Source organism: Pollachius pollachius (assembly GCF_949987615.1).
Source record: "Pollachius pollachius genome assembly, chromosome: 15".
NCBI classification, from domain to species: Eukaryota; Metazoa; Chordata; class Actinopteri; order Gadiformes; family Gadidae; genus Pollachius; species Pollachius pollachius.
Genome location: NC_136948.1, coordinates 1,774,211 through 1,799,867, shown reverse-complemented (window position 1 = coordinate 1,799,867; position 25,657 = coordinate 1,774,211). Strand labels below are relative to the sequence as shown.

Sequence of the window (25,657 nt, the reverse complement as noted above, 5' to 3'; positions counted from 1 at the left end):
GGCCACAAATTGCAATCAACACTGATACACAATTAACTGCTGATAACGGTTTTGAGGTCATCTCTGCACCCATGCCAAGCCAGGAAGGCAAAGATCTGCCAAAGGGGGAATTTTCCTATGACACGTCAGATGTAGGAATTTCAAAAATATCTCCAAGGATAGGAAAAGAGAAACCAAAGAAGGAAGCTGAAAAGCTATCAAAGGGGTCTAAACAGAAAACCGACACCAAGAGAAGCCCATTTAAACTCCCCACAGTTGGGTTTACTGACATTGGAATGGAAGACATAATAGAAAAAACAGATGTAAAGGATAAGAAGGTTTCAGTAAAAATTGTAACAGAGAGTCCAAAGCAAGATCCTTATGAAAGGCTATCCTGTCCTTCCCAAAGACAACTTCCCAAACGGGAGGAGATGGAGATACCGGGTATGGAGGATGCATCCTCAGCGGGGAGGAAGAAACAAGGCATTAAAGATCCTAAGGGGTTGGCAATGATTGGCATTGACGAACTTAATGCAGAAACGTTACAAATGTCCATTGATGTTAAAAGTGTCAAAGAAGCAGTTTCAAAATTGCCTGGTTTTAAACTGCCTCAAGTTGACACGGAAGGAGTCCCTATTATTGAAGAGATTACAATGATAGATGCAAATGCACAAAGAATAACTGTAAAAACACACGGGACTCCCACCAAAATGTCAGATACCAAGACAAAGGAAGAGCTGACTCTGAGCAGGACTAAAGTCCAACTGCAAAATATTAACGCTGCCAATTTAGTTTCTCATGACATTTTTACTGAGACTGAAGTAGAGATGAATAAGGAAAACAAGGAAGTAGGCGACTTAAGTAGTGTTGAAATGCAGACTAAGGGACACAAAATACAGAATATTTTAATACCTGGAGAAGAAAGTAGAAGTGAAGAAACCCACGTACAAGGACATGATACAAAGGAGGATGCTTTTGAATGGTCATCTGGAATATACACAGGCCAAAACAAAGCCAACAACAAGGATTTGACCAGTCCAAAAAAAACCAACAAAGCAAAAAAGCTCTTTACGAACTTTGGAGTTGCAAAACCAGATATCAGATTCCCTGATCTTGACATTGCCTTACCAAAACGTAATCTCGCAACACTTAATGTTGATGAAGGACCTCCTAGAGTTATGGCTAAACCCACAGAAACTGAAATTGAAAGACATAGAACCAAGTTCAAAAATCCAAGTCTGATCGGGACAGAAGTTGATTTAAGTGTGTCAAAGCCGGATATGGATATAACATTACCAGAGGGGGAGGTTGAACTGTCATTGAAAGTAGAAGTCAAACAATCTCAGATTGAACCCGAAGACAAGGATGATGAGAGGACCTCCGCAACATGGAAAATGACTAAATTCAAGAGTAGAACAAGTGGATCCTACACCCAAAATATTACATCAGAAGAACATGAAATGTACAAAAAAATAAATATTGAAGGAGTTGAGCTGAATGCATCTATTGAGGGGCCAGACGTTGGCGAGACAACCCATGGAGACATGAAAGGCGCTGTATTTGAAGGACAGACAACGAACATAAGAATGCCAAATCTTGGTATTTCAACGCCAACGGTCAAAGGACCAGACACTGATTTCAGTGTATCCAAGCCAGATGTGGACATAACGTTACCAAAGGCTAAAGCTGACATTACCCCATCTGAAGTTAAACTACCATCAACTAAGGTAGAAGTTAAAGGGCCTGACATTGAGACAGAAGGTTTTGACGGTTCATCCACATTTAAATTGCCTAAATTCAAACTTCCCAAATTTGGAACAGCATCTTCCAGCATCACTGCAGAAATGCCTGAAGTTGACAAATCAAAATTTGATGCAGAGCTGAACATCCCTAAAGCCACAGTGGACATTACAGCACCCAAAGTTGAAATTGAAGGACCTTCCATATATCTGAAAAGCACAGGACCTGATGGAATGGGGAAAGGAAGCACGATTAAAATGCCAAGTCTGGGTCTCTCAATGCCAAAAGTGAAAGGACCAGAAGTGGATTTCAATGTGTCAAAGCCAGAGGTGGACACAACATTACCAGAAGCTAAATATGAAGTTACCCTACCTGATGTTGAACTAACATCAACTAAGGTAGAAGTTAAAGGGCCTGACATTGAGACAGAAGGTTTTGACGGTTCATCCACATTTAAAATGCCTAAATTCAAACTTCCCAAATTTGGAACAGGATCTTCAAGTATCACTGCAGAAATGCCTGAAATTGACAAACAAATCAAATTTGATGCAGAGCTAAACATCCCTAAAGCCACAGTGGACATTACAACACCAAAAGTTGATTTTGAAGGACCTTCCATAGATCTGAAAAGCACAGGTTCTGAGGGTATTGGGAAAGGAAGAAAGATTCAAATGCCAAGTCTGGGCCTCTCAATGCCAAAAGTCAAAGGACCAGAAGTGGATTTAACTGTATCAAAGCCAGAGGTTGACATTACATTACCAAAGGGTAAAGCGAAAGTTAACCTACCTAATATTGAAGTAACATCAACTACGGTACAAGCTAAAGGGCCTGACATTGATCTAAAAGTAAAAGATGGTCAATGTTCTCAAGCTACTTCAATGAATATGTCAGAGGAAATACCTGAGGGGAAGAAAGAAATTATATCACATGGAGAGTTGAACATTCCTGAAGCAAGAGTGGAAATAACAGAACCCACTGTGGATATCAAAGGACCTTCCATAGATCTTCAGAGTACAGGCATTGACGGTACAGGGAAAGGAATTAAGTTTAAAATGCCACATTTTGGAATTTCAATGCCAAAGGTCAAAGGAACAGATATTGATTTCGGTGTATCCAGAACAGATATGGACATAACGTTACCAAAAGCCAAAGCTGACATTACTCTACCTGATGTTGAACTACCATCAGCTAAGGTAGAAGTTAAAGGGCCTGAGATTGAGACAAAAGATTTTGATGGTTCATCCACATTTAAAATGCCTAAATTCAAACTTCCCAAATTTGGAACAGGATCTTCAGGCATCACTGCAGAAATGCCTGAAGTTGACAAACAAAACAAATTTGATGCAGAGCTGAACATCCCTAAAGGCACAGTGGACATAACAGCACCCAATGTCGATATTGAAGGACCTTCCATAGATCTTAAGAGTACAGGAATTGACGGTAAAGGGAAAGGAGGCAAGTTTAAAATGCCAAATCTTGGTATTTCAATGCCAAAGGTCAAAGGACCAGATATTGATTTCAGTGTATCCAAGCCAGATGTGGACATAACATTACCAAAGGCTAAAGCTGACGTTACCCTACCTGATGTTGAACTACCATCAGCAAAGGGAGAAGTTAAAGGGCCTGAGATTGAGACAGAAGATTTTGATGGTTCATCAACATTTAAAATGCCTAAATTCAAACTTCCCAAATTTGGAACAGGTTCTTCAAGCATCACTGCAGAAATGCCTGAAGTTGACAAACAAATTAAATTTGATGCAGAACTGAACATCCCTAAAGCCAAAGTGGACATTACGGCACCCAAAGTTAAAGTTGAAGGACCTTCCATTGATCTGAAAAGCACAGGACCTGATGGAATGGGGAAAGGAAGCAAGATTAAAATGCCAAGTCTGGGTCTCTCAATGCCAAAAGTGAAAGGACCAGAAGTGGATTTCAATGTATCAAAGACGGAGGTGGACATTACATTACCAGAGGCGAAATATGAAGTTGCCCTACCTGACGTTGAACTAACCTCCACTAAGGTAGAAGTTAAAGGGCCTGAGATTGATCTAAGATTAAAAGATGGTAAAGATTCTCCATCGAAATTTAAAATGCCGTCATTCAAATTTCCCAAATTTGGAGCTGCTTCATCAAATATATCTGTGGAAATACCTGAGGTGGAGAAAGAAATTACATTAGATGGAGAGCTGAACATTCCTGAAGCAAAAGTCGATATGACAGCATCCAATGTGGATATTGAAGGACCTTCCATCGATCTTAAGAGTACAGGCATTGACGGAACTGGGAAAGGAGGCAAGTTTAAAATGCCAAATCTTGGTATTTCAATGCCAAAGGTCAAAGGACCAGATATTGATTTCAGTGTATCCAAGCCAGATGTGGACATAACATTACCAAAGGCTAAAGCTGACGTTACCCTACCTGATGTTGAACTACCATCAGCAAAGGTAGAAGTTAAAGGGCCTGAGATTGAGACAGAAGATTTTGATGGTTCATCAACATTTAAAATGCCTAAATTCAAACTTCCCAAATTTGGAACAGGTTCTTCAAGCATCACTGCAGAAATGCCTGAAGTTGACAAACAAATTAAATTTGATGCAGAACTGAACATCCCTAAAGCCACAGTGGACATTACGGCACCCAAAGTTAAAGTTGAAGGACCTTCCATTGATCTGAAAAGCACAGGACCTGATGGAATGGGGAAAGGAAGCACAATTAAAATGCCAAGTCTGGGTCTCTCAATGCCAAAAGTGAAAGGACCAGAAGTGGATTTCAATGTATCAAAGACGGAGGTGGACATTACATTACCAGAGGCGAAATGTGAAGTTGCCTTACCTGACGTTGAACTAACCTCCACTAAGGTAGAAGTTAAAGGGCCTGAGATTGATCTAAGATTAAAAGATGGTAAAGATTCTACATCGAAATTTAAAATTCCGTCATTCAAATTTCCCAAATTTGGAGCTGCTTCATCAAATATATCTGTGGAAATACCTGAGGTGGAGAAAGAAATTACATTAGATGGAGAGCTGAACATTCCTGGAGGAAGAGTGGAAATAACAGCACCCAATGTGGACATTGAAGGACCTTCCATTGATCTTAAGAGTACAGGCATTGACGGTACAGGGAAAGGAGGCAAGTTTAAAATGCCAAATCTTGGTATTTCAATGCCAGAGGTCAAAGGACCACATATTGATGTCAGTGTATCCAAGCCAGATGTGGACATGGCATTACCAAAGGCTAAGGCTGACGTTACCCTACCTGACGTTGAACTAACCTCCACTAAGGTTGAAGTTAAAGAGCCTGAGATTGATCTAAAATTAAAAGATGGTAAAGGTTCTCCATCCAAATTTAAAATGCCTTCATTCAAATTTCCCAAATTTGGAGCTGCTTCACCAAATATCTCTGTGGAAATACCTGAGGTGGAGAATGAAATTACATTAGAAGGAGGGCTGAACATTCCTGAAGCAAAGCTGGAAGTAACAGCACCCAATGTGGATCTTGAAGGACCTTCCATAGATCTTAAGAGTACAGGCGTTGATGGTCCAGGGAAAGGAGGAAAGTTTAAAATGCCAAATCTTGGTATTTCAATGCCAAAGGTCACAGGACCAGATATTGATGTCAGTGTATCCAAGCCAGATCTGAACATAACGTTTCCAAAGGCTAAAGCTGACGTTACCCTACCTGATGTTGAACTACCATCAGCAAAGGTAGAAGTTAGAGGGCCTGAGATTGAGACAGAAGATTTTGATGGTTCATCAACATTTAAAATGCCTAAATTCAAACTTCCCAAATTTGGAACAGGATCTTCAGACATCACTGCAGAAATGCCTGAAGTTGACAAACAAAACAAATTTAATGCAGAGCTGAACATCCCTAAAGCCACAGTGGACATAAAAGCACCCAATGTGGATATTGAAGGACCTTCCATAGATCTTAAGAGTACAGGCGTTGACGGTACAGGGAAAGGAGGCAAGTTTAAAATGCCAAATCTTGGTATTTCAATGCCAAAGGTCAAAGGACCAGATATTGATTTCAGTGTATCCAAGCCAGATGTGGACCTAACATTAACAAAGGCTAAAGCTGACGTTACCCTACCGGATGTTGAACTACCACAAGCAAAGGTAGAAGTTAAAAGGCCTGAGATTGAGACAGAAGATTTTGATGCTTCATCAACATTTAAAATGCCTAAATTCAAACTTCCCAAATTTGGAACAGGACCCTCAAGCATCAATGCAGAAATGCCTGAAGTTGAAAAACAAATCAAATTTGATGCAGAGCTGAATATCCCTAAAGCCACAGTGAACTTAACGACACCCAAAGTTGAAGTTGAAGGACCTTCAATTGAGCTGAAAAGCACAGGACCTGATGGAATGGGGAAAGGGAGCAAGATTAAAATGCCAAGTCTTGGTCTCTCAACGCCAAAAGTGAGAGGACCAGAAGTGGATTTCAATGTTTCAAAGCCAGAAATTGACATTGCATTACCAGGGGCTAAATATGAAGTTGCCCTACCTGACGTTGAACTAACCTCGACTAACGTCGAAATTGAAGGGCCTGAGATTGATCTAAAATTGAAAGATGGTAAAGGATCTCCATCCAAATATAAATTGCCTTCATTCAAATTTCCCAAATTTGGAACTTCTTCAGCAAATATGTCTGTGAAAATACCTGAGTTAGAGAAAGAAATTACATTAGATGGAGAGCTGAACATTCCTGAAGGAAGAGTGGAAATAACAGTACCCAATTTTGATATTGAAGGACCTTCCATAGATCTTAAGAGTACAGGAATTGATGGTACAGGGAAAGGAAGCAAGTTTAAAATGCCAAATCTTGGTATTTCAATGCCAAAGGTCAAAGGACCAGATATTGATGTCAGTGTATCCACGCCAGATGTGGACATGGCGTTACCAAAGGCAAAGGCTGACATTACCCTACCTGATGTTGAACTATCCTCCACTAACGTTGAAGTTAAAGAGCCTGAGATTGATCTAAAATTAAAAGATGGTAAAGGTTCTCCATCCAAGTTTAAAATGCCTTCATTCAAATTTCCCAAATTTGGAGCTGCTTCACCAAATATCTCTGCAGAAATACCTGAGGTGGAGAAAGAAATCATATTAGATGGAGGGCTGACCATTCCTGAAGTAAAGCTGGAAATAACATCACCCAATGTGGATCTTGAAGGACCTTCCATAGATCTTAAGAGTACAGGCGTTGATGGTCCAGGGAAAGGAGGAAAGTTAAAAATGCCAAATCTTGGTATTTCAATGCCAAAGGTCAAAGGACCAGATATTGATTTCAGTGTATCCAAGCCAGATGTGGACATAACATTACCAAAGACTAAAGCTGACGTTACCCTACCTGATGTTGAACTACCATCAGCTAAGGTAGAAGTTAAAGGGCCTGAGATTGAGACCGAAGATTTTGATGGTTCATCAACATTTAAAATGCCTAAATTCAAACTTCCCAAATTTGGAACAGGACCCTCAAGCATCACTGCAGAAATGCCTGAAGTTGACAAACAAATCAAATTTGATGCAGAGCTGAACATCCCGAAAGCCACCGTGGACATAACGACACCCAAAGTTGAAGTTGAAGGACCTTCCATTGATCTGAAAAGCACAGGACCTGATGGAATAGGGAAAGGAAGCAAGATTAAAATGCCAAGTCTGGGTCTCTCAATGCCAAAAGTGAAAGGACCAGAAGTGGACTTCAAAGTTTCAAAGCCAGAGATAGACATTACATTACCAGGGGCTAAATATGAAGTTGCCCTACCTGACGTTGAACTATCCTCGACTAAGGTAGAAGTTAAAGGGCCTGAGATTGGCCTAAAATTGAAAGATGGTAAAGGATCTCCATCCAAATATAAAATGCCTTCATTCAAATTCCCCAAATTTGGAGCGTCTTCAGCAAATATGTCTGTGGAAATACCTGAGGTGGAGAAAGAAATAACATTAGATGGAGAGCTGAACATTCCTGAAGGAAGAGTGGAAATAACAGCACCCAATGTTGATATTGAAGGACCTTCCATCGATCTTAAGAGTACAGGCATTGACGGTACTGTGAAAGGAGGCAAGTTTAAAATGCCAAATCTTGGTATTTCAATGCCAAAGGTCAAAGGACCAGATATTGATGTCAGTGTATCTAAGCCAGATGTGGACATGTCGTTACAAATGGCTAAGGCTGACGTTACCCTACCTGACGTTGAACTATCCTCCACTAAGGTTGAAGTTAAAGAGCCTGAGATCGATCTAAAATTAAAAGATGGTAAAGGTTCACCATCCAAATTTAAAATGCCTTCATTCAAATTTCCCAAATTTGGAGCTGCTTCACCAAATATCTCTGTGGAAATACCTGAGGTGGAGAAAGAAATTAAATTAGATGGAGGGCTGAACATTCCTGAAGCAAAGGTGGAAATAACAGCAACCAATGTGGATCTTGAAGGACCTTCCATAGATCTTAAGAGTACAGGCATTGACGGTACAGGGAAAGGAGGCAAGTTTAAAATGCCAAATCTTGGTATTTCAATGCCAAAGGTCACAGGACCAGATACTGATTTCAGTGTATCCAAGCCAGATGTGAACATAAAGTTTTCAAAGGCTAAAGCTGACGTTACCCTACCTGATGTTGAACTACCATCAGCTAAGATAGGAGTTAAAGGGCCTGAGATTGAGACAGAAGATTTCGATGGTTCATCCACATTTAAAATGCCTAAATTCAAACTTCCCAAATTTGGAACCGGATCTTCAAGCATCACTGCAGAAATGCCAGAAGTTGACAAACAAATCAAATTTGATGAAGACCTGAACATCCCTAAAGCCACAGTGGACATTACAACATCCAAAGTTGAAGTTGAAGGACCTTCTCTAGATCTGAAAAGCACAGGGCTTGATGGAATGGGGAAAGGAAGCAAGATTAAAATGCCAAGTCTTGGTCTCTCAATGCCAAAAGTGAAAGGACCAGAAGTGGATTTCAATGTATCAAAGCCAGAGTTGGACATGACATTACCAGGGGCTAAATATGAAGTTGCCCTACCTGATGTTGAACTAACCTCCACTAAGGTAGATGTTCAAGGGCCTGAGATTGATCTACAATTGAAAGATGGTAAAGGATCTCCATCCAAATATAAAATGCCTTCATTCAAATTTCCCAAATTTGGAGCTTCTTCAGCCAATATGTCTGTGGGAATACCTGAGGTGGAGAAAGAAATTACATTAGATGGAGAGCTGAACATTCCTGAAGCAAGAGTAGAAATAACAGCACCCAATATTGATATTGAAGGACCTTCCATCGATCTTAAGAGTACAGGAATTGACCGTACAGGGAAAGGAAGCAAGTTTAAAATGCCAAATCTTGGTATTTCAATGCCAAAGGTCAAAGGACCAGATTTTGATGTCAGTGTATCAAAGCCAGATGTGGACATGACGTTACCAAAGGCTAAGGCTGACGTTACCCTACCTGACGTTGAACTAACCTCCACTGGGGTTGAAGTTAAAGAGCCTGAGATTGATCTAAAATTAAAAGATGGTAAAGGGTCTCCATCCAAATTTAAAATGCCTTCATTCAAATTTCCCAAATTTGGAGCTGCTTCACCAAATATCTCTGTGGAAATACCTGAGGTGGAGAAAGAAATTACATTAGAAAGAGGGCTGAACAGTCCTGAAGCAAATGTTGAAGTAACAGGACCGAATGTGGATGTTGAAGGACCTTCCATAGATCTTAAGAGTACAGGCTTTGACAGTAAAGGTAAAGGAGGCAAGTTTAAAATGCCACATCTTGGTATGTCAATGCCAAGTGTCACAGGACCAGATACTGATTTCAGTGTATCCAAGCCAGGTGCGAACATAACGTTACCAAAGGCTAAAGCTGACATTACCCTACCTGATGTTGAACTGCCACCAGCTAAGGTAAAAGTTAAAGGGCCAGAGATTGCGAAAGAAGATTTTGATGGTTCATCCACATTTAAAATGCCTAAATTCAAACTTCCCAAATTTGGAACAGGATCTTCAAGCACCACTGCAGAAATGCCTGAAGTTGACAAACAAATCAAATTTGATGCAGAGCTGAACATCGCTAAAGCCACAGTGGACATTACGGCACCCAAAGTTGAAGTTGAAGGACCTTCCATTGATCTGAAAAGCACAGGACCTGGTGAAATTGGGAAAGGAAGCAAGATTAAAATGCCAAGTCTGGGTCTCTCAATGCCAAAAGTGAAAGGACCAGAAGTGGATTTCAATGTATCAAAGCCAGAGGTGGACATTACATTACCAGAGGCTAAATATGAAGTTGCCCTACCTGACGTTGAACTAACCTCCAGTAAGGTAGAAGTTAAAGGGCCTGAGATTGATCTGAAATCAAAAGATGGTAAAGGTTCTCCATCCAAATATAAAATGCCGTCATTCAAATTTCCGAAATTTGGAGCTGCTTCACCAAAGGTGTCTGTGGAAATGCCTGAGGTGGAAAAAGAAATTACTTTATATGGAGAGCTGACCATTCCTGAAGCAGGAGTGGAAATAACAGCACCCAATGTGGACATTGAAGGAACTTCCATAGATTTTAAGAGTAGAGGAATTGACGGTATAGGGAAAGGAGGCAAGTTTAAAATGCCAAATCTTGGTATTTCAATGCCACAAGTCAAAGGACCAGATATTGATTTCAGTGAATCCAAGCCAGATGTCGAGGTAACATTACCAAAGGCTGAAGCTCACGTTACCCTTTCTGATGTTGAACTACCATCAGCTAAGGTTAAAGGTCCTGAGATTGAGGTAGAAGATTTTGACGGTTCATCCACATTTAAAATGCCTAAATTCAAACTTCCCAAATTTGGAACCGGATCTCCAAGTATCACTGCAGAAATGCCTGAAGTTGACAAACAAATCAAATTTGATGCAGAGCTGAAAATTGCTAAAGCCACAGCGAGCATTACGGCACCCACAGTTGATGTTGAAGGACCTTCCATTGATCTAAAAAGCACAGGACCTGATGAAATGGGGAAAGGAAGCAAGTTTAAAATGCCAAATCTTGGTATTTCAATGCCGAAGGTCAAAGGACCTGATATTGATGTCAGTGTGTCCAAGCCAGATGTGGACATAACGTTACCAAAGGCTAAAGCTGACGTTACCTTATCTGACGTTGAACTAACCTCCACCAAGGTAGAAGTTAAAGGGCCTGAGATTGATCTAAAATTAAAAGATGATAAAGGGTCTCCATCCAAATTTAAAATGCCTTCATTCAAATTTCCCAAATTTGGAGCTGCTTCACCAAATATCTTTGTGGAAATACCTGAGGTGGAGAAAGAATATACATTAGATGGAGAGCTGAACATTCCTGAAGCAAAGATGGAAATAACAGCACCCAATGTGGATCTTGAAGGACCTTCCATAGATCTTAAGAGTACAGGCATCGACGGTACAGGGAAAGGAGGCAAGTTTAAAATGCCAAATCTTGGTATTTCAATGCCAAATGTCAAAGGACCAGATATTGATTTCACTTTATCCAAGCCAGATGTGGACATAACAATACCAAAGGCTAAAGTTGATGCTACACCACCTGACGTTAAACTACCATCAGCTAAGGTAGAAGTTAAAGGGCCTGAGATTGAGACAGAAGATTTTGATGGTTCATCAACATTTAAAATGCCTAAATTCAAACTTCCCAAATTTGGAACAGGATCTTCAAGCATCACTGCAGAAATGCCTGAAGTTGACAAACAAATCAAATTTGATGCAGAACTGAACATCCCTAAAGCCACAGTGGACTTAACGGCACCCAAAGTTAAAGTTGAAGGGCCTTCCATTGATCTGAAAAGCACAGGACCTGATGGAATGGGGAAAGGAAGCAAGATTAAAATGCCAAGTCTGGGTCCCTCAATGCCAAAAGTGAAAGGACCAGAAGTGGATTTCAATGTGTCAAAGCCAGAGGTGGACATTACATTACCAGAGGCTAAATATGAAGTTGCCCTACCTGACGTTGAACTAACCTCCACTAAGATAGAAGTTAAAGGGCCTGAGATTGATCTAAAATTAAAAGATGGTAAAGGATCTCCATCCAAATATAAAATGCCTTCATTCAAATTTCCCAAATTTGGATCTTCTTCAGCAAATATATCTGTGGAAATACCTGAGGTTGAGAAAGGAGTGATATTAGATGGAGAGCTGGACATTCCTGAAGCAAGAGTGGAAATACCAGCACCCAGTGTGGATATTGAAGGTCCTTCCATAGATCTTAAGAGTACAGGAATTGACGGTACAGGGAAAGGAAGCAAGTTTAAAATGCCAAATCTTGGTATTTCAATGCCAAAGGTCAAAGGACCTGATATTGATGTCAGTGTGTCCAAGCCAGATGTGGACATGGCGTTACCAAAGGCTAAAGCTGACATTACCCTATCTGACGTTGAGCTAACTTCCACTAAGGTAGAAGTTAAAGGGCCTGAGATTGATCTAAAATTAAAAGATGGTAAAGGGTCTCCATCCAAATTTAAAATGCCTTCATTCAAATTTCCCAAATTTGGAGCTGCTTCACCAAATATCTCTGTGGAAATACCTGAGGTGAAGAAAGAATATACATTAGATGGAGAGCTGAACATTCCTGAAGCAAAGGTGGAAATAACAGCACCCAATGTGGATCTTGAAGCACCTTCCATAGATCTAAAGAGTACAGGCATCGCCGGTACAGGGAAGGGAGGCAAGTTTAAAATGCCAAATCTTGGTATTTCAATGCGAAATGTCAAAGGACCAGATATTGATTTCACTTCATCCAAGTTAGATGTAGACATAACATTACCAAAGGCTGAAGTTGACGTTTCACCACCTGATGTTGAACTACCATCAGCTAAGGTAGAAGTTAAAGGGCCTGAGATTGAGACAGATGATTTTGATGGTTCATCAACATTTAAAATGCCTAAATTCAAACTTCCCAAATTTGGAACAGGATCTTCAAGCATCACTGCAGAAATGCCTGAAGTTGACAAACAAATCAAATTTGATGCAGAGCTGAACATCCCTAAAGCCACAGTGGACAGTACGGCACCCAAAGTTAAAGTTGAAGGATCTTCCATTGATCTGAAAAGCACAGGACCTGATCGAATGGGGAAAGGAAGCAAGATTAAAATGCCAAGTCTGGGTCTCTCAATGCCAAAAGTGAAAGGACCAGAAGTGGATTTCAATGTGTCAAAGCCTGAGGTGGACATTACATTACCAGAGGCTAAATATGAAGTTGCGCTACCTGACGTTGAACTAACCTCCACTAAGGTAGAAGTTAAAGGGCCTGAGATTGATCTAAAATTAAAAGATGGTAAAGGTTCTCCGTCCAAATATAAAATGCCTTCATTCAAATTTCCTAAATTTGGATCTTCTTCAGCAAATATATCTGTAGAAATACCTGAGGTGGAGAAAGAAATGATATTAGATGGAGAGCTGAACATTGCTGAAGCAAGAGTGGAAATACCAGCACCCAATGTGGATATTGAAGGTCCTTCCATAGATCTTAAGAGTACAGGAATTGACGATACAGGGAAAGGAGGCAAGTTTAAAATGCCAAATCTTGGTATTTCAATGCCCAAGGCTAAAGGACCAGATATAGACGTCAGTGTATCCAAGCCAGATGTGGACATAACGTTACCAAAGGCTAAGGCTGACGTTACCCTACCTGACGTTGAACTGTCCTCCTGTAAAGTTGAAGTTAAAGAGCCTGAGATCGATCTAAAATTAAAAGATGGTAAAGGTTCTCCATCCAAATTTAAAATGCCTTCTTTCAAATTTCCCAAATTTGGAGCTGCTTCACCAAAGGTGTCTGTGGAAATACCTGAGGTGGAGAAAGAAATGACATTAGATGGAGAGCTGAACATTCCTGAAGCAAAGGTGGAAATAACAGCACCCAATGTGGATCTTGAAGGACCTTCCATAGATCTTAAGAGTACAGGCATTGACGGTAAAGGGAAAGGAAGCCAGTTGAAAATGCCAAATCTTGGTATTTCAATGCCAAAGGTCAAAGAACCAGATATTGATTTCAGTGTTTCCAAACCAGATGTGGACGTAACGTTACCAAAGGCTAAAGCTGACATTACCATACCTGATGTTAATCTACCATCAGCTAAATTAGAATTTAAATGTCCTGAGATTGAGACAGAAGATTTTGATGGTTCATCCACATTTAAAAGGCCTAAATTCAAACTTCCAAAATTTGGAACAGGATCTTCAAGCATCACTGCAGAAATGCCTGAAGTTGACAAACAAATCAAATTTGATGCAGAGCTGAAAATCCCTAAAGCCACAGTGGACATTACACCACCCAAAGTTGCTATTGAAGGACCATCCATAGATCTTAAAAGCACAGGAACTGATGGAATGGGGAAAGGAAGCAAGATTAAAATGCCAAGTCTGGGTCTCTCAATGCCAAAAGTGAAAGGACCAGATGTTGATTTCAGTGTGTCAAAGCCAGTTACGGAAAATTTCGATGTAAAATCAAAAATGCCAGAATTGGCCGTTTCTGAAGTTAAAGCATTTGGGGAACTAGAGGCATGTGCAAAAGAGGATCATGTTTCAGTGAAACAGGCAGGCTGGGCATTTCCATCCTTTTCATTTTCAAAGACCAAAGACCAGGACATAAATGCTTCCGTTGAATCTCCTCAGATTGGTATTCGATTACCCGACACCAAAAAAGAAATCCTTTCTCCAGATGATGAAGGCGAGAGAAAAAACAATGACATTTTAGTAGAGGCACTTCCCTCTGTAGAACTGGAAACTAATTTGAAAACAACAAGGTTTTCTTTGCCAAGATTTTCTTTTTCAAAAGCTAGCAGTAAGGATCACGAGACTGATACCAATCTGAAAGAGCTGGACGGTTTTCTTCTAAGAGATAAGATGAGGCGAATGGAAATCTCTGAGGTTGAAGGTCAAGGCACTGAGGTTGAAGGACATTTTGAAGTTACCACACCTAGCGTTTGTATTGAGGCTCCATCTGTAAATATGACAAAGACCACTGGGACATATCTTGGCAGAAAAGACTTAAAGCCAAAAAAGCCAGAAACGGTAACGCAGCCGGAGTTTGAATTAAATTTGTCAAAAGCAGATGAATTCCAGGGAAAAGAAGCAGAGGTAGAAAAGGAAGTGGGAAAGGCTTCTGCCACCTTGACAGCCTTTGAAGTTTGTACACCAGAGGAAGATGTGAAAGTGAAGAAACCATGGTTTTCTTTACCAAGATTCTCATTTTCAAAACAAAGTGTAAAAGAGACTGATAATCAATCTCCCGAAATGGAGACAAAAAAGGGGGTTAATATTGCTGTTGGATCTGGAATAGCGACCAATGTCTTGGCCTCTCCAATCGTCACTGAAGAGGTTGAGAAACAGGACAAAGAGATAAAAACTTTGGAACAAACCATTCCAGTGGGTATTAAGGTTACAAGCCAGGATTTTGAGACAAGGGATCCGAACGCTGAGTTACAAACTAGTAAACCAAAGTGTCAAGACGATATTATGTTTCCCAGCCACGATATAAAAACAGTAGCTCCAAACGCTGATTCTCAAAATCCTGATACTGTCAGTCCAGTCAATGGCTCACCAAGCAAATTCAAACTTCCTTCATTTAAGATGCCAACACTCAGCTTTTCCAAAGCTAAACCTGAAGATGAATACTTACCTGTTGATGCAGAGTGCAAAGATGATCAATTAGAAACCAAAGTTGAACCTCAGGAACTAGTTAAATTTATAGATGATGAATCTAATGTTTCATCTACAGAAGAAATGGAAAGAAATCCTCCCCCCTCAAATGAGGAAATATCTGTCACAAACAAAGAGGTTATTAAATCCCAACCAAAAATACAAAACTACACTCTACCAAATCTCGAGCCAGTTGGTCTGTTCAAGTTCCCCAGGTTTGGATTTTCCACTCCTCCGGGGAGGAGCCCCGAAAGCCTGGATGAGGATCTGAGCACAGCCGGCTCTATCCAGTCCTCTGATGCCTTCGCCGATGCCAGCTCTACGGCCACGAGTGAGCACACAGGTCTGTCCTTCACATCCCCATCCAAGGTCACTGTCACATACAGTGGACCTGATGCTGCTGTGGAACTGGGAGCTCTTCACAGCACCATCATCACCTCCACTACTAGGAGTGCGCAGATCTCATTTGAACCCAACCTTCCTGAGATGATCACCATCCTGTCTTCAGGGGTTTCCTCTTCTTCTGTGGACACTCTCAAATTGGAGTCTGATCAAATTCATGTCATCAGATCCAATATCCAGGCGACACCACAAGTGCAGAAAAGCACAATTCTCACCAACTTCAATGTCCAATCCCCTTTAGAGATGTCCAAGAACCCTGAGTTCAGAGAGGCTACGTCGTGGTTTGAAGGAGCGCCCCAAGAACACTCAGGCGTCGCCAGTGTGGAGAGACACATCACCAGGGAAGTCTCCAGCCAGGAAACGGGGACTCTGAGCAGGGGAACGGTGGTCATAACCCAGCAGCTGACCAGATCGGGGGACCAGGTGGAACCCATCACAGAGGATACGGCTGGCTCCGTAAAGCGGCTCAGAGACACAGTTCACTCAGAGAAGATGAGGTTTTTTGAAGGAGCTCACCCATAAGGAGATATGTTAGTAGCTAACCGTTTACCTTGGGAGCAGAGGAGCAAACAGAAAAAAAATGTTATAATCATCAGAAAGGCAGAAATGCAGTAGTTCTACATTGGTTTGGGTACTTCAATCTGTTCAATGTCCTAATCTGAGAGAATATCATAGATAATCAAAGTCATAGACCTGAAAATAGAATGACCCATAAAGTGCACTTGCATCATAATAAAGGTGTAAATATGCATTGTACTCAAGTGCTTTTCCAGCAGAATCTCTATAATATCTCTATCTAATGATTGCAGAAATATAATAATCGTAGCAATGTTTATTAGATCACTGTGAATTATGCTCGGACCACGCCTACATTGCATACGTGTTTGGCAAGATGTACGCATTAAAGATACTCAAATAGCTTCAATAGCTTCAGTAAAATACCTAATAATTACAATGTTGCTCATGTTCTTAATCTAAAGTTAATCTGCCATAATGATTTTTTTTCAGTTTTACATGTAACCCTTTTAATAAACATTGGAGTTTATTTTTGTTTACTTTTCTATTTTTACTTTGATATGGATTATATGTCAGTGTATATCAACGTGTCGCAAAGTAATATTCAATAAATGAATGAACTGTTTTACGTCTCCTGGCTTCCTCGGGTGCGGTTGTAAATGCAGATAGGGAGGCCTGGGTGTAGAGTTCTGCTTCTACCACTAGGGGGAGGTAGGGAGGTGTACAGTTCTGCTTCTACCACTAGGGGAGGTGTACAGTTCTGCTTCTACCACTAGGGGGAGGTAGAGAGGTGTAGAGTTCTGCTTCTACCACTAGGGGGAGGTAGGGAGGTGTACAGTTCTGCTTCTACCACTAGGGGAGGTAGGGAGGTGTAGAGTTCTGCTCCTTCCACTAGGGAGAGGTAGGGTGGTGTAGAGTTCTGCTCCTACCACTAGGGGAGGTGTACAGTTCTGCTCCTTCCACTAGGGTGAACCAGAGTTCAGCTACTCGTCGCGAGTCTCAGCTCAAAGATCCAGCTAGAAGGATCCGGCTTGCTTCTTGCTAGAGAGACATGAAATGTAAACATAAAGGTGGAGAACTTTCAACACACTAGACACTGAAGGTGTACGAGTAGTAAGGCAATGCACAAACTGAGGAGGTTGTGTGTGTGTGTGTGTGTGTGTGTGTGTGTGTGTGTGTGTGTGCGTGTGTGTGTTTGTGTGCGCGCGCGCGCGTGCGTGTTTGTGTGTACGTGCGTGTGCGTGTTTGTGTGTGTGTGCGTGTGCATGTGTTTGCGTGTGTGTGTGTGTGTGCGTGAGTGAGTAAAACACATCTCTTAAGATGTGTTTGTCAGGTTTCGGTCTCGCTGAGCACATCGCGCAAACTCAGCACGTGACAGACGGGAGAGACTCATCCCGGTCTGGAACCGACAACCCTCGGTGAGCCCGACTCACGAGCCCTCACCGCCGCACTCTGGACCTCATCCCCGAACTCCAACTTCGAACTGGAAACGGTACGTGATGAATTTTGTGTTTCTACGGACGTAGACCGATCAGTGAGCTGCTAACGTATTGTGGAGGTAGAGCAATACTATATATATTAAAGGGTATGTACATTATGGAGTTTGGACAATGTACGGTATAGATATTATAGTGTATGTTTATTACAAGGTATATATAATATAGGCTATGTATATTGTAGGGTATGTATATTATAGGGTATAGATAATGTAGGGTATAGATAATATAGGCTATGGATATTATAGGGTAGGACTAGATACGATAGATAATAGGGTAGATAATAGGGTATAGATATTATGAATAAATATTATAGGGTATGTATATTATAGGTTATATATATGATAGGGATATATATTATTGGTTATTATTGGGTATATGTATTATAGGGTATAGATACAATAGGCCATATCTATTATAGGTATATATTATAGGATATAGGTAAGATAGGTCAGATATCATAGGGAATATATTATTGCATATAGGTTTGATAGGATATAGATAATATAGGGTATAGATATTATAAGGTATAGATATTAAAGGGTATAGCTATAGGAAATGAACTATAAACAAATATACAATTAAACTAAATCAAACAGGCAGCTCCCAGACATGCGTCACTCATATAGCAGCATCAAAGTTACTCTGCTTTTTGCTCTCTCTTTGAGCTAAACTTTGTGAGATTGTTTGTTTTTTAGTACATTGATTGACGCTTGCCCAAATCTAGGATCAGGATACATGTATTGCCAAAGAACGATCTGTTAAATAACGTTAATGGAAACATAAAAGTAAATTATAATATAGAGACAGGGTTTTAGTATGATACAAAAACACCTCACCGTTAACCACTTCAAATACTAATGCAAGCATTTTAAAGATTTCCGTTGTGGCGATAAACTAAATGCTCACATTTCATCAAAATCGTACATTTCGAATGTATGATGAATGGGGCAATGAACGGGGCAGCAGACAGGCCGGGTCCAGTGGCGCTAGGCCTCTCTGTTGGCCTCGTTGGCTAAACGGCGCAACTGCAACTGTGTTCTAATTAGCTGAAACTATGCATAGGTCTACGTAAATCTGCTGACCTCGGTCTCTGGTGGTGATGAGCTTTGGTTTCAGTGTACGGTTACTCTTCCTGCTGAAAGGGTTAGCAGGTGAAACCAGATGCAAACCTCATTGCTCATTAACGCCTTGTCCTACACAACTAATACAGTCAATTTCGGTTTATAAATAACCATACTACAGTACAGTTTATAAATAACTACACTACCGATTATAGCTAATTGGCTACAGATTATGAACAACACTATTATGGCTTATAAATAACAAAACTACAGATTATATATAACTATACTACATAATATAAATAACTTGGATAATAAAAGACAAAATTACAGTTTATTATGAATACAGATTATGAATACCAACCATACAATAGATATTAGAATGACCATACTACAGATCATAAAATAATAATTACTAATTTATAAGTGGACACTCCCACTTGTCATTAGTGGGTGGCTGGAATACATCATTCCAGCTTCTCCAGAGTTAAGATTGTTTGGTGCGTTTTCACGTCTCTTTGTGAACAGCTAATCTAAATACAACAACTGACACCTTGACTGTTTTTGAGCTACATTTGGAATTTGTTTGTCTTCTGACCATGTGTGACTGATCCTCGGCAAATTGTAAAAAGAGTCCAAATGTAGCTCTTAAACAATCAAGATTCACTGTGCACATTATGAGTGAGTGTAGCTGATATAGTTGTCAAGCATTTTAAAGTGAGTGTGTGTGTGCGTGCGTGTGTGTGTGTGTGTGTGTGTGTGTGTGTGTGTGTGCTACCATATTCATGTTGGAGAGCCAGTGGGTGCAGGTGCAGCAACAGATGAAAGGTCGCAGAGGGACGAGGCGCAAGAACTCTGAATAAATCACCACTTATTTACATTTTATTTGTTAATGCTCTCGAGACACACACACACACATGCACACACACACACACACACACACACACACACAGACACACACACAGACACACAGACAGACAGACAGACAGACAGACAGACAGACAGACAGAGCCTTTGTACCCTAAAGCCTTAGTACTCTTAGTATCCTCATTCTAGCCTTAGTTAAACATGTATCATCAAAGCAATCTATAAAGTGCTACCATGAGCTAAACATTTATTACTTTATCAGTGTATGGGGTGTTAGCGTTATCTATGTATTATTTTATCAGTATATAGCATGCTCGCAATAGCTAACCATGTATTATCTTAGCAGCCACCTGTGTCACATAACCGGTTTAAAATCCTGTATGAATGAATTTGCTAGGTACTTATTTGTTTTACCCCCTATTTAAACATTTGATTAAAGCTCTGAGAGATGGCTGAGGTGATGAGTTCATTGGAGCCAGGAAACGAGGACTTTAGCACTGGGGGAGGGCAGAATCAACTGGGGGCAAGCTCTGTCAAGGTGGGTCTCTCAGTACCACTACAGCAACACATGTTCACTATGGTGCATCACTCTACAGCACCATATGTTCACTATGATGCATCACTCTACAGCAACACATGTTCACTATGGTGCATCACTCTACAGCACCATATGTTCACCATGATGCATTACTCTATAGCATCACATGTTCACTATGGTGCATTACTCTATAGCATCATATGTTCACTATGGTGCATCACTCTACAGCACCATATGTTCACTATGGTGCATCACTCTACAGCACCATATGTTCACTATGATGCATCACTCTACAGCAACACATGTTCACTATGATGCATCACTCTACAGCAACACATGTTCACTATGATGCATCACTCTACAGCAACACATGTTCACTATGATGCATTACTCTATAGCATCACATGTTCACTATGATGCATCACTCTATAGCAGAACATGTTCACTATGATGCATCACATGTTCACTATGATGCATCAGATGTACCCCTAACTCTAACCTAACTAGCTCTAACCCTAACAACTAGCCCTAACCCTAACCTAACTAGCTATAACCCTAACAACTAGCTCTAACCTTAACCTTAACCAACTAGCTCTAACCCTAACAACTACCTTCCTATTGGCCATTGTGTTTTCAATAGATCTGTCTGTAAATATAGTTTTCATCAATTCAGTTTGACCGTGGATCACTGACTTCTCTGCTTCCTAAACTCAACACCTCGGTGAAAAGAGCAACACTTGAGACACTTCAACACTCAGAGTCTTCATCAGAGTCAGAGGCTCAGATGAAGGTTTAGCGGTGTCAGGAATTCTGGGCCGGAATCCTGTGTTCCGGTAAGGCTCCGATGCTCCGATACCCTCCTGCCAAACGACCAAAAGGATTGAGTTTGAGAGGATACCTGATTGACCAATCACCTGTAACCCTGTTGCTTTGACCCCAGAGAGGGAGAAGGCTTCCGTCTAACAGTGTCATGTGTGGAGCCAATAAAGGCCCTGGACCCGAGCGTCACAATCACATATGACACATCGTACCGTGGTTCTTGACCTCTGGCAACGGGGGCGGGGCTAGGGTTAGGGTGAGGGTAGGTGGGCGGGAAGGTTTTGTCCGACAGCGCCTGACATTTGAAGCCCCTGTTGGAGGTCCGGCTGTGAGGGAGCAGAAGATGTTCTAAAAATAGAAGAGTAAAATATTAATGGGGGGCTGTGGAGGGAGAAGCACACCACCTTGGGATGAACCAATAGTATATAGCTGACATATACAGTATATATATATATATATCATATATATATATATATATAGATGTACAATATGTATATATATATGTTTATATTATATATAATTTCTAACAAGTTGACTAACAAGGTAGGGCGGTTCATGAAGGTTAATTAAGGAACAGATAGGGGTTAAGGGCCCTTTATGGTTCCATGTTCACGCAACACAAGGGGGTGATGGACCCCTTACGTCCTTGAGGACCCTCCTTGCGTCCACCGCAAGGGCCTGACGTGCGCCTCCCAAAAATCATAACCTTCCATCGAGGTGACGCGGCAGCAAGGGCTGTGATTGTTCCGCTCACTCAAACCCGACGCAGAGCTATAAGCGTTCACGACTGTGTCGAAGTGTCTGCGTGGTCATTGCGTTGCGGGAAGGTGGGACCATAAAGAGCCCTTTAGACAGTACAGAGAGTTCATTAAGGAATAGATAGGGGTTAGACAGTACAGAGAGTTCATTAAGGAATAGATAGGGGTTAGACAGTACAGAGACAGGTCATTAAGGAGCAGGTAGGGGTTAGACAGTACAGAGAGTTCATTAAGGAGCAGGTAGGGGTTAGACAGTACAGAGACAGGTCATTTAGGAGCAGATAGGGGTTAGACAGTACAGAGACAGGTCATTAAGGAGCAGGTAGGGGTTAGACAGCACAGAGACAGGTCATTAAGGAGCAGGTAGGGGTTAGACAGTGCAGAGACAGGTCATTAAGGACCAGGTAGGGTTCGGGGAGGAGGGATCCATACATATGTGTCTTCTAACCCTTTCACCACCTACACCTCACCCTTTCACCGCCTACACCTCGTCCCAGTGAGTCTTGAGTCTCATGCGGACGCCGGTGCGGGACTCTGCGTTCCTGACATCGGCAGGGAGCTGGTTGGGACTTTGTTGTTCGACCTTTGGTTGCTCTTAGCGATGGCGCTGCCAGGCTCCAGCTGGGGTAATTGAGCGGAGCGCTGGAGCTGGGGTGTGTGGTCGGGCCAACCCTAACCATAGCCCTGCCATCTACATGGATTATTGATTAGAACACAACCCATCCACTTGAATTAAGCACTAGTTGCACCATTAGCCTTTATCGCACCGGCAGCTTATAGCAACGTCAGTCCAGAGTTGGACCACTGTGTGAACACGTTGATGTTTCCCAGATGTTTCCAGGTCCTGATGAGAGGGTCCCCAAGCTGTCCAAGAGACTTCCCTCCATCGTGGTGGAGCCCATGGACTCCTCAGAGGTGGAGAGTGGGGAGCTACGCTGGCCCCCCGTTGAAACACGCTCCCCGGAAACACAAGACCCCAGACACACGGTTCCACCCTCCTCCCAGACCCCTCCAGGCCAGAGCCCAGGTGAGAGAGGCAAGGCGCACGAGGGAGGGATGGAGAGATGGGGAGAGGGAAGTCGGTAGGAAATGAGGAAGACATCTGCTAGTTTAGGGTTAGGGTTCTGTTCCTGGGGTTAGGGTTCTGTTCCTGGGGTTAGGGTTCTGTTCCTGGGGCTAGGGTTCTGTTCCTGGGGTTAGGGTTCTGTTCCTGGGGCTAGGTTAGGGTTAGGGTTCTGTTCCTGGGGCTAGGTTAGGGTTAGGGTTCTGTTCCTGGGGCTAGGGTTAGGGTTCTCTTCCTGGGGCTAGGTTAGAGTTAGGGTTAGGCTTAGGGTTATGTTCCTGGGGCTAGGTTAGGCTTAGGGTTCTGTTCCTGGGGTTAGGGTTAGGGTTCTGTTAATGGGGCTAGGGTTCTGTTCCTAGAGCTAGGGTTCTGTTCCTGGGTCTAGGTTTGGGTTAGGGTTCTTTTCCTGTGGCTAGGGTTAGGGTTAGGTTAGGCTTAGGGTTCTGTTCTGGGGGTTAGGGTTAGGGTTATGTTCCTGGGGCTAGGGTTCTGTTCCTGGTGCAAGGTTAGGGTTAAGGTTTTGTTCCTGGGGTTAGGGTTATGGTTCTGTTCCTGGGGTTAGGGTTATGTTCCTTGGGTTAGGTTAGGCTTAGGGTTCTGTTCCTGGGGTTAGGGTTAGGTTTATGTTCCTGGGGTTTGGTTTCAGTATTAGGAGGTTAGGGTTAAGGTTAGGGTTCTGACTGTCCGTGTGTCAGCAGAAGGACCTCTGTCTTCCAGGTAAAGCTGTGGTCGAGGGTCCCGATCCACCTGGGGAAGACCAGCAGGAGACAGAATGATCTCCTCAGACGTGGAGCCCACCCGACCATCAAACACAACTTCCACACACAAAGCTGTGTTGTAAACGGATCAAATACATCCATAAAACTCACTGTTAGGGTTAGGGGAAAATGCACAGGCGAAGAAAGCTGTTCCTTCCTGGCCGACTCATCGTGCACCACATTTCCATTAATTACTCTTTTGAGTTTTATGAGAAGTTGACTTAAATATGGTCAAACTTTCCCCAGTCTGGTGATCTTGCGATTGACTAAGGCGTAAATCTTGCTGTTTGTAGGATCATTTTGTCTGTATGTAGTAACTTCACAGGGAATCTGACCCTGGTCCCAGAATCCTGTTCTCATTACCTATGTATGGTCATCATTACCATGACACTATGCTGATGACAGCATCATCACCGATACACCAGAGCGCCACTAGGGCCCCTGAGTGTGGGTTAACCTAGGCTAACCTAACTGTAGTGCCCCAGGGCTACGGTTAACCTAGGCTAAACTTACCTTAACCTAACCTAGGGTTAACCTCGAAACCTTATCCTAGAAGTCCCTTCCATCTGCTGTCCACCATGGGACCTGATTTTGTTAAAAATATGTTCGTAATCAAGGACATATCCTTTTTTAATCCAGTTTGAATTCTGCTATTAATTAAACATGAACTTTGTCAATTTTTAAAGAGAATTTTGCAAGTCATGAAAGTCGCAGGTTGTTGAAAAACGGTAAAGTTACATTGAGGTGGTGTGAGGCAGGGAAGCTGGAGAATGAGCATGTCGCCATACAAACACACCTAACAACAGCCCCGGCGTCAGCGTTAACTTCAACGGCTCTGGGAGCCAGCAGCTTTCAGAGGGAGAAAGTGATGCTGTCACTTTCTCCCTCTGATTTTGGGGTGTGAAGTCATTCTAAATATGTATTTTCACAGACTTAAACTTAGCAGCAAACTGCAATTGTCTCAACTTGCACGAATCTTTTTTAAATGGACAGACTTCAAGACTTCTTCGAGTGTATTTCATGGCACTATTCCGCAGGGACACACACACATCATCACATGGTGAGCTGATGAATCAAATTCAGTTGTCACTCATTGGTTAATGTTAACCCAGTAGTCTCCCTCCCCACACGTGGTGAACCAGCCCAGTGAACGTCTGCGTTCCACCAGAACAGCCATGTGTGCCAAACGCAGGAAGTCTCCAAACCCTGTGTGGTTTAGAAACCATTTTCAACGTGTAATTATCAGATGTTTTAAAGGGATACTACACAGTTATGAGGCTGTATATCTTGTCAGTGCTTTTCCGTACCAGTATGTCTACAGTGTTACATGTATTATTGTCAAAGTGAATGTATTTATTTTAGTTTCTCGAAATCTATGAGCAATAACTCTAGACAGAATAGACGTAGAGATGTATTTAAATGTAAAACCTTTGACAGATATTTGTATTTATTTATTTATTTAACGATTAAATGCTTTGATTATTATATAAATATAAATATTCTCAAAATCCTAATACCATGTTATGATTTTTTTAATGTTTCAGTTTTGAGATTGAAGAATTTCTCTACAGGTAAAATTCTCCACACTTTATCTGTAAAGCAATTATGAACAACATGCTTAGAAATAACTTCCATAGATCAGGAAGGTGTAGAAAGAAGGAAGGAAGGTGTAGCAGGAGGCAATATGTAGCAGGAAGGGTTAACAGGATGGAGGGTGTGGCAGGAGGGAACTATAGGGCAAGTATGGCCTCGAGCAACTACTGCTAGCGATGAATGACTCAGTAATACAGAAATGTAGTCATGACAATATGGCTGTCTTTTAACACTATGGATGCAATAAGAGGTTAAACAATGGTAAAGTAGCTCCGGTACCTCCTCTAGCCCATGTTTCTATATGGTACTTATATTATTTTATATCTAAGTATTTATATGGTAGCACTTAAAGAAGTTGCCTTGGTCATTTTATGAATTTGTGAACTCCAATGATACAGGGTATTTTTGTTCCATCTCC

General features: G+C 41.7%; 2 protein-coding genes across 3 annotated transcripts; both read left to right on the top strand.

The window, feature by feature from the left end:
• Positions 1-4,937: 4,937 nt before the first annotated feature.
• On the top strand, positions 4,938-16,289 carry LOC307086855 (uncharacterized protein; the record flags this gene model as incomplete). Its single annotated transcript, XM_079752202.1, has 8 exons — positions 4,938-5,241; positions 6,682-6,854; positions 7,752-8,190; positions 9,034-9,329; positions 10,863-11,285; positions 12,123-12,378; positions 13,384-13,623; positions 16,009-16,289. The coding sequence occupies 8 exons, from the start codon at positions 4,938-4,940 to the stop codon at positions 16,287-16,289; spliced, it is 2,412 nt and encodes an 803-aa protein (XP_079608328.1).
• Positions 16,290-17,630: 1,341 nt separating this feature from the next.
• LOC307086590 (protein LBH-like) lies at positions 17,631-25,043 on the top strand. Of its 2 annotated transcripts, XM_079751844.1 has the most exons (4): positions 17,631-17,775; positions 20,150-20,248; positions 22,657-22,852; positions 23,606-25,043. In XM_079751844.1, exons 2-4 carry the CDS (start codon positions 20,159-20,161, stop codon positions 23,662-23,664), a joined length of 345 nt encoding a protein of 114 aa, XP_079607970.1. In that variant the 5' UTR covers positions 17,631-17,775; positions 20,150-20,158; the 3' UTR covers positions 23,665-25,043. The 2 variants fall into 2 exon arrangements, with proteins under 2 accessions (XP_079607970.1, XP_079607971.1); XM_079751845.1 differs by lacking the exon at positions 17,631-17,775 and having other exon boundaries at positions 19,662-20,248.
• The last annotated feature ends 614 nt before the right edge of the window (positions 25,044-25,657 follow it).

Coding starts and splice junctions, on each gene's coding strand:
- LOC307086590 (XM_079751844.1), top strand. CDS start 20,159: ATGGCTGAGGTGATGAGTTCATTGGAGCCAGGAAACGAGGACTTTAGC. Junction 20,249..22,656: donor TGGGGGCAAGCTCTGTCAAG/GTGGGTCTCTCA, acceptor GATGTTTCCCAG/ATGTTTCCAGGTCCTGATGA. Junction 22,853..23,605: donor CCCTCCAGGCCAGAGCCCAG/GTGAGAGAGGCA, acceptor TCTGTCTTCCAG/GTAAAGCTGTGGTCGAGGGT.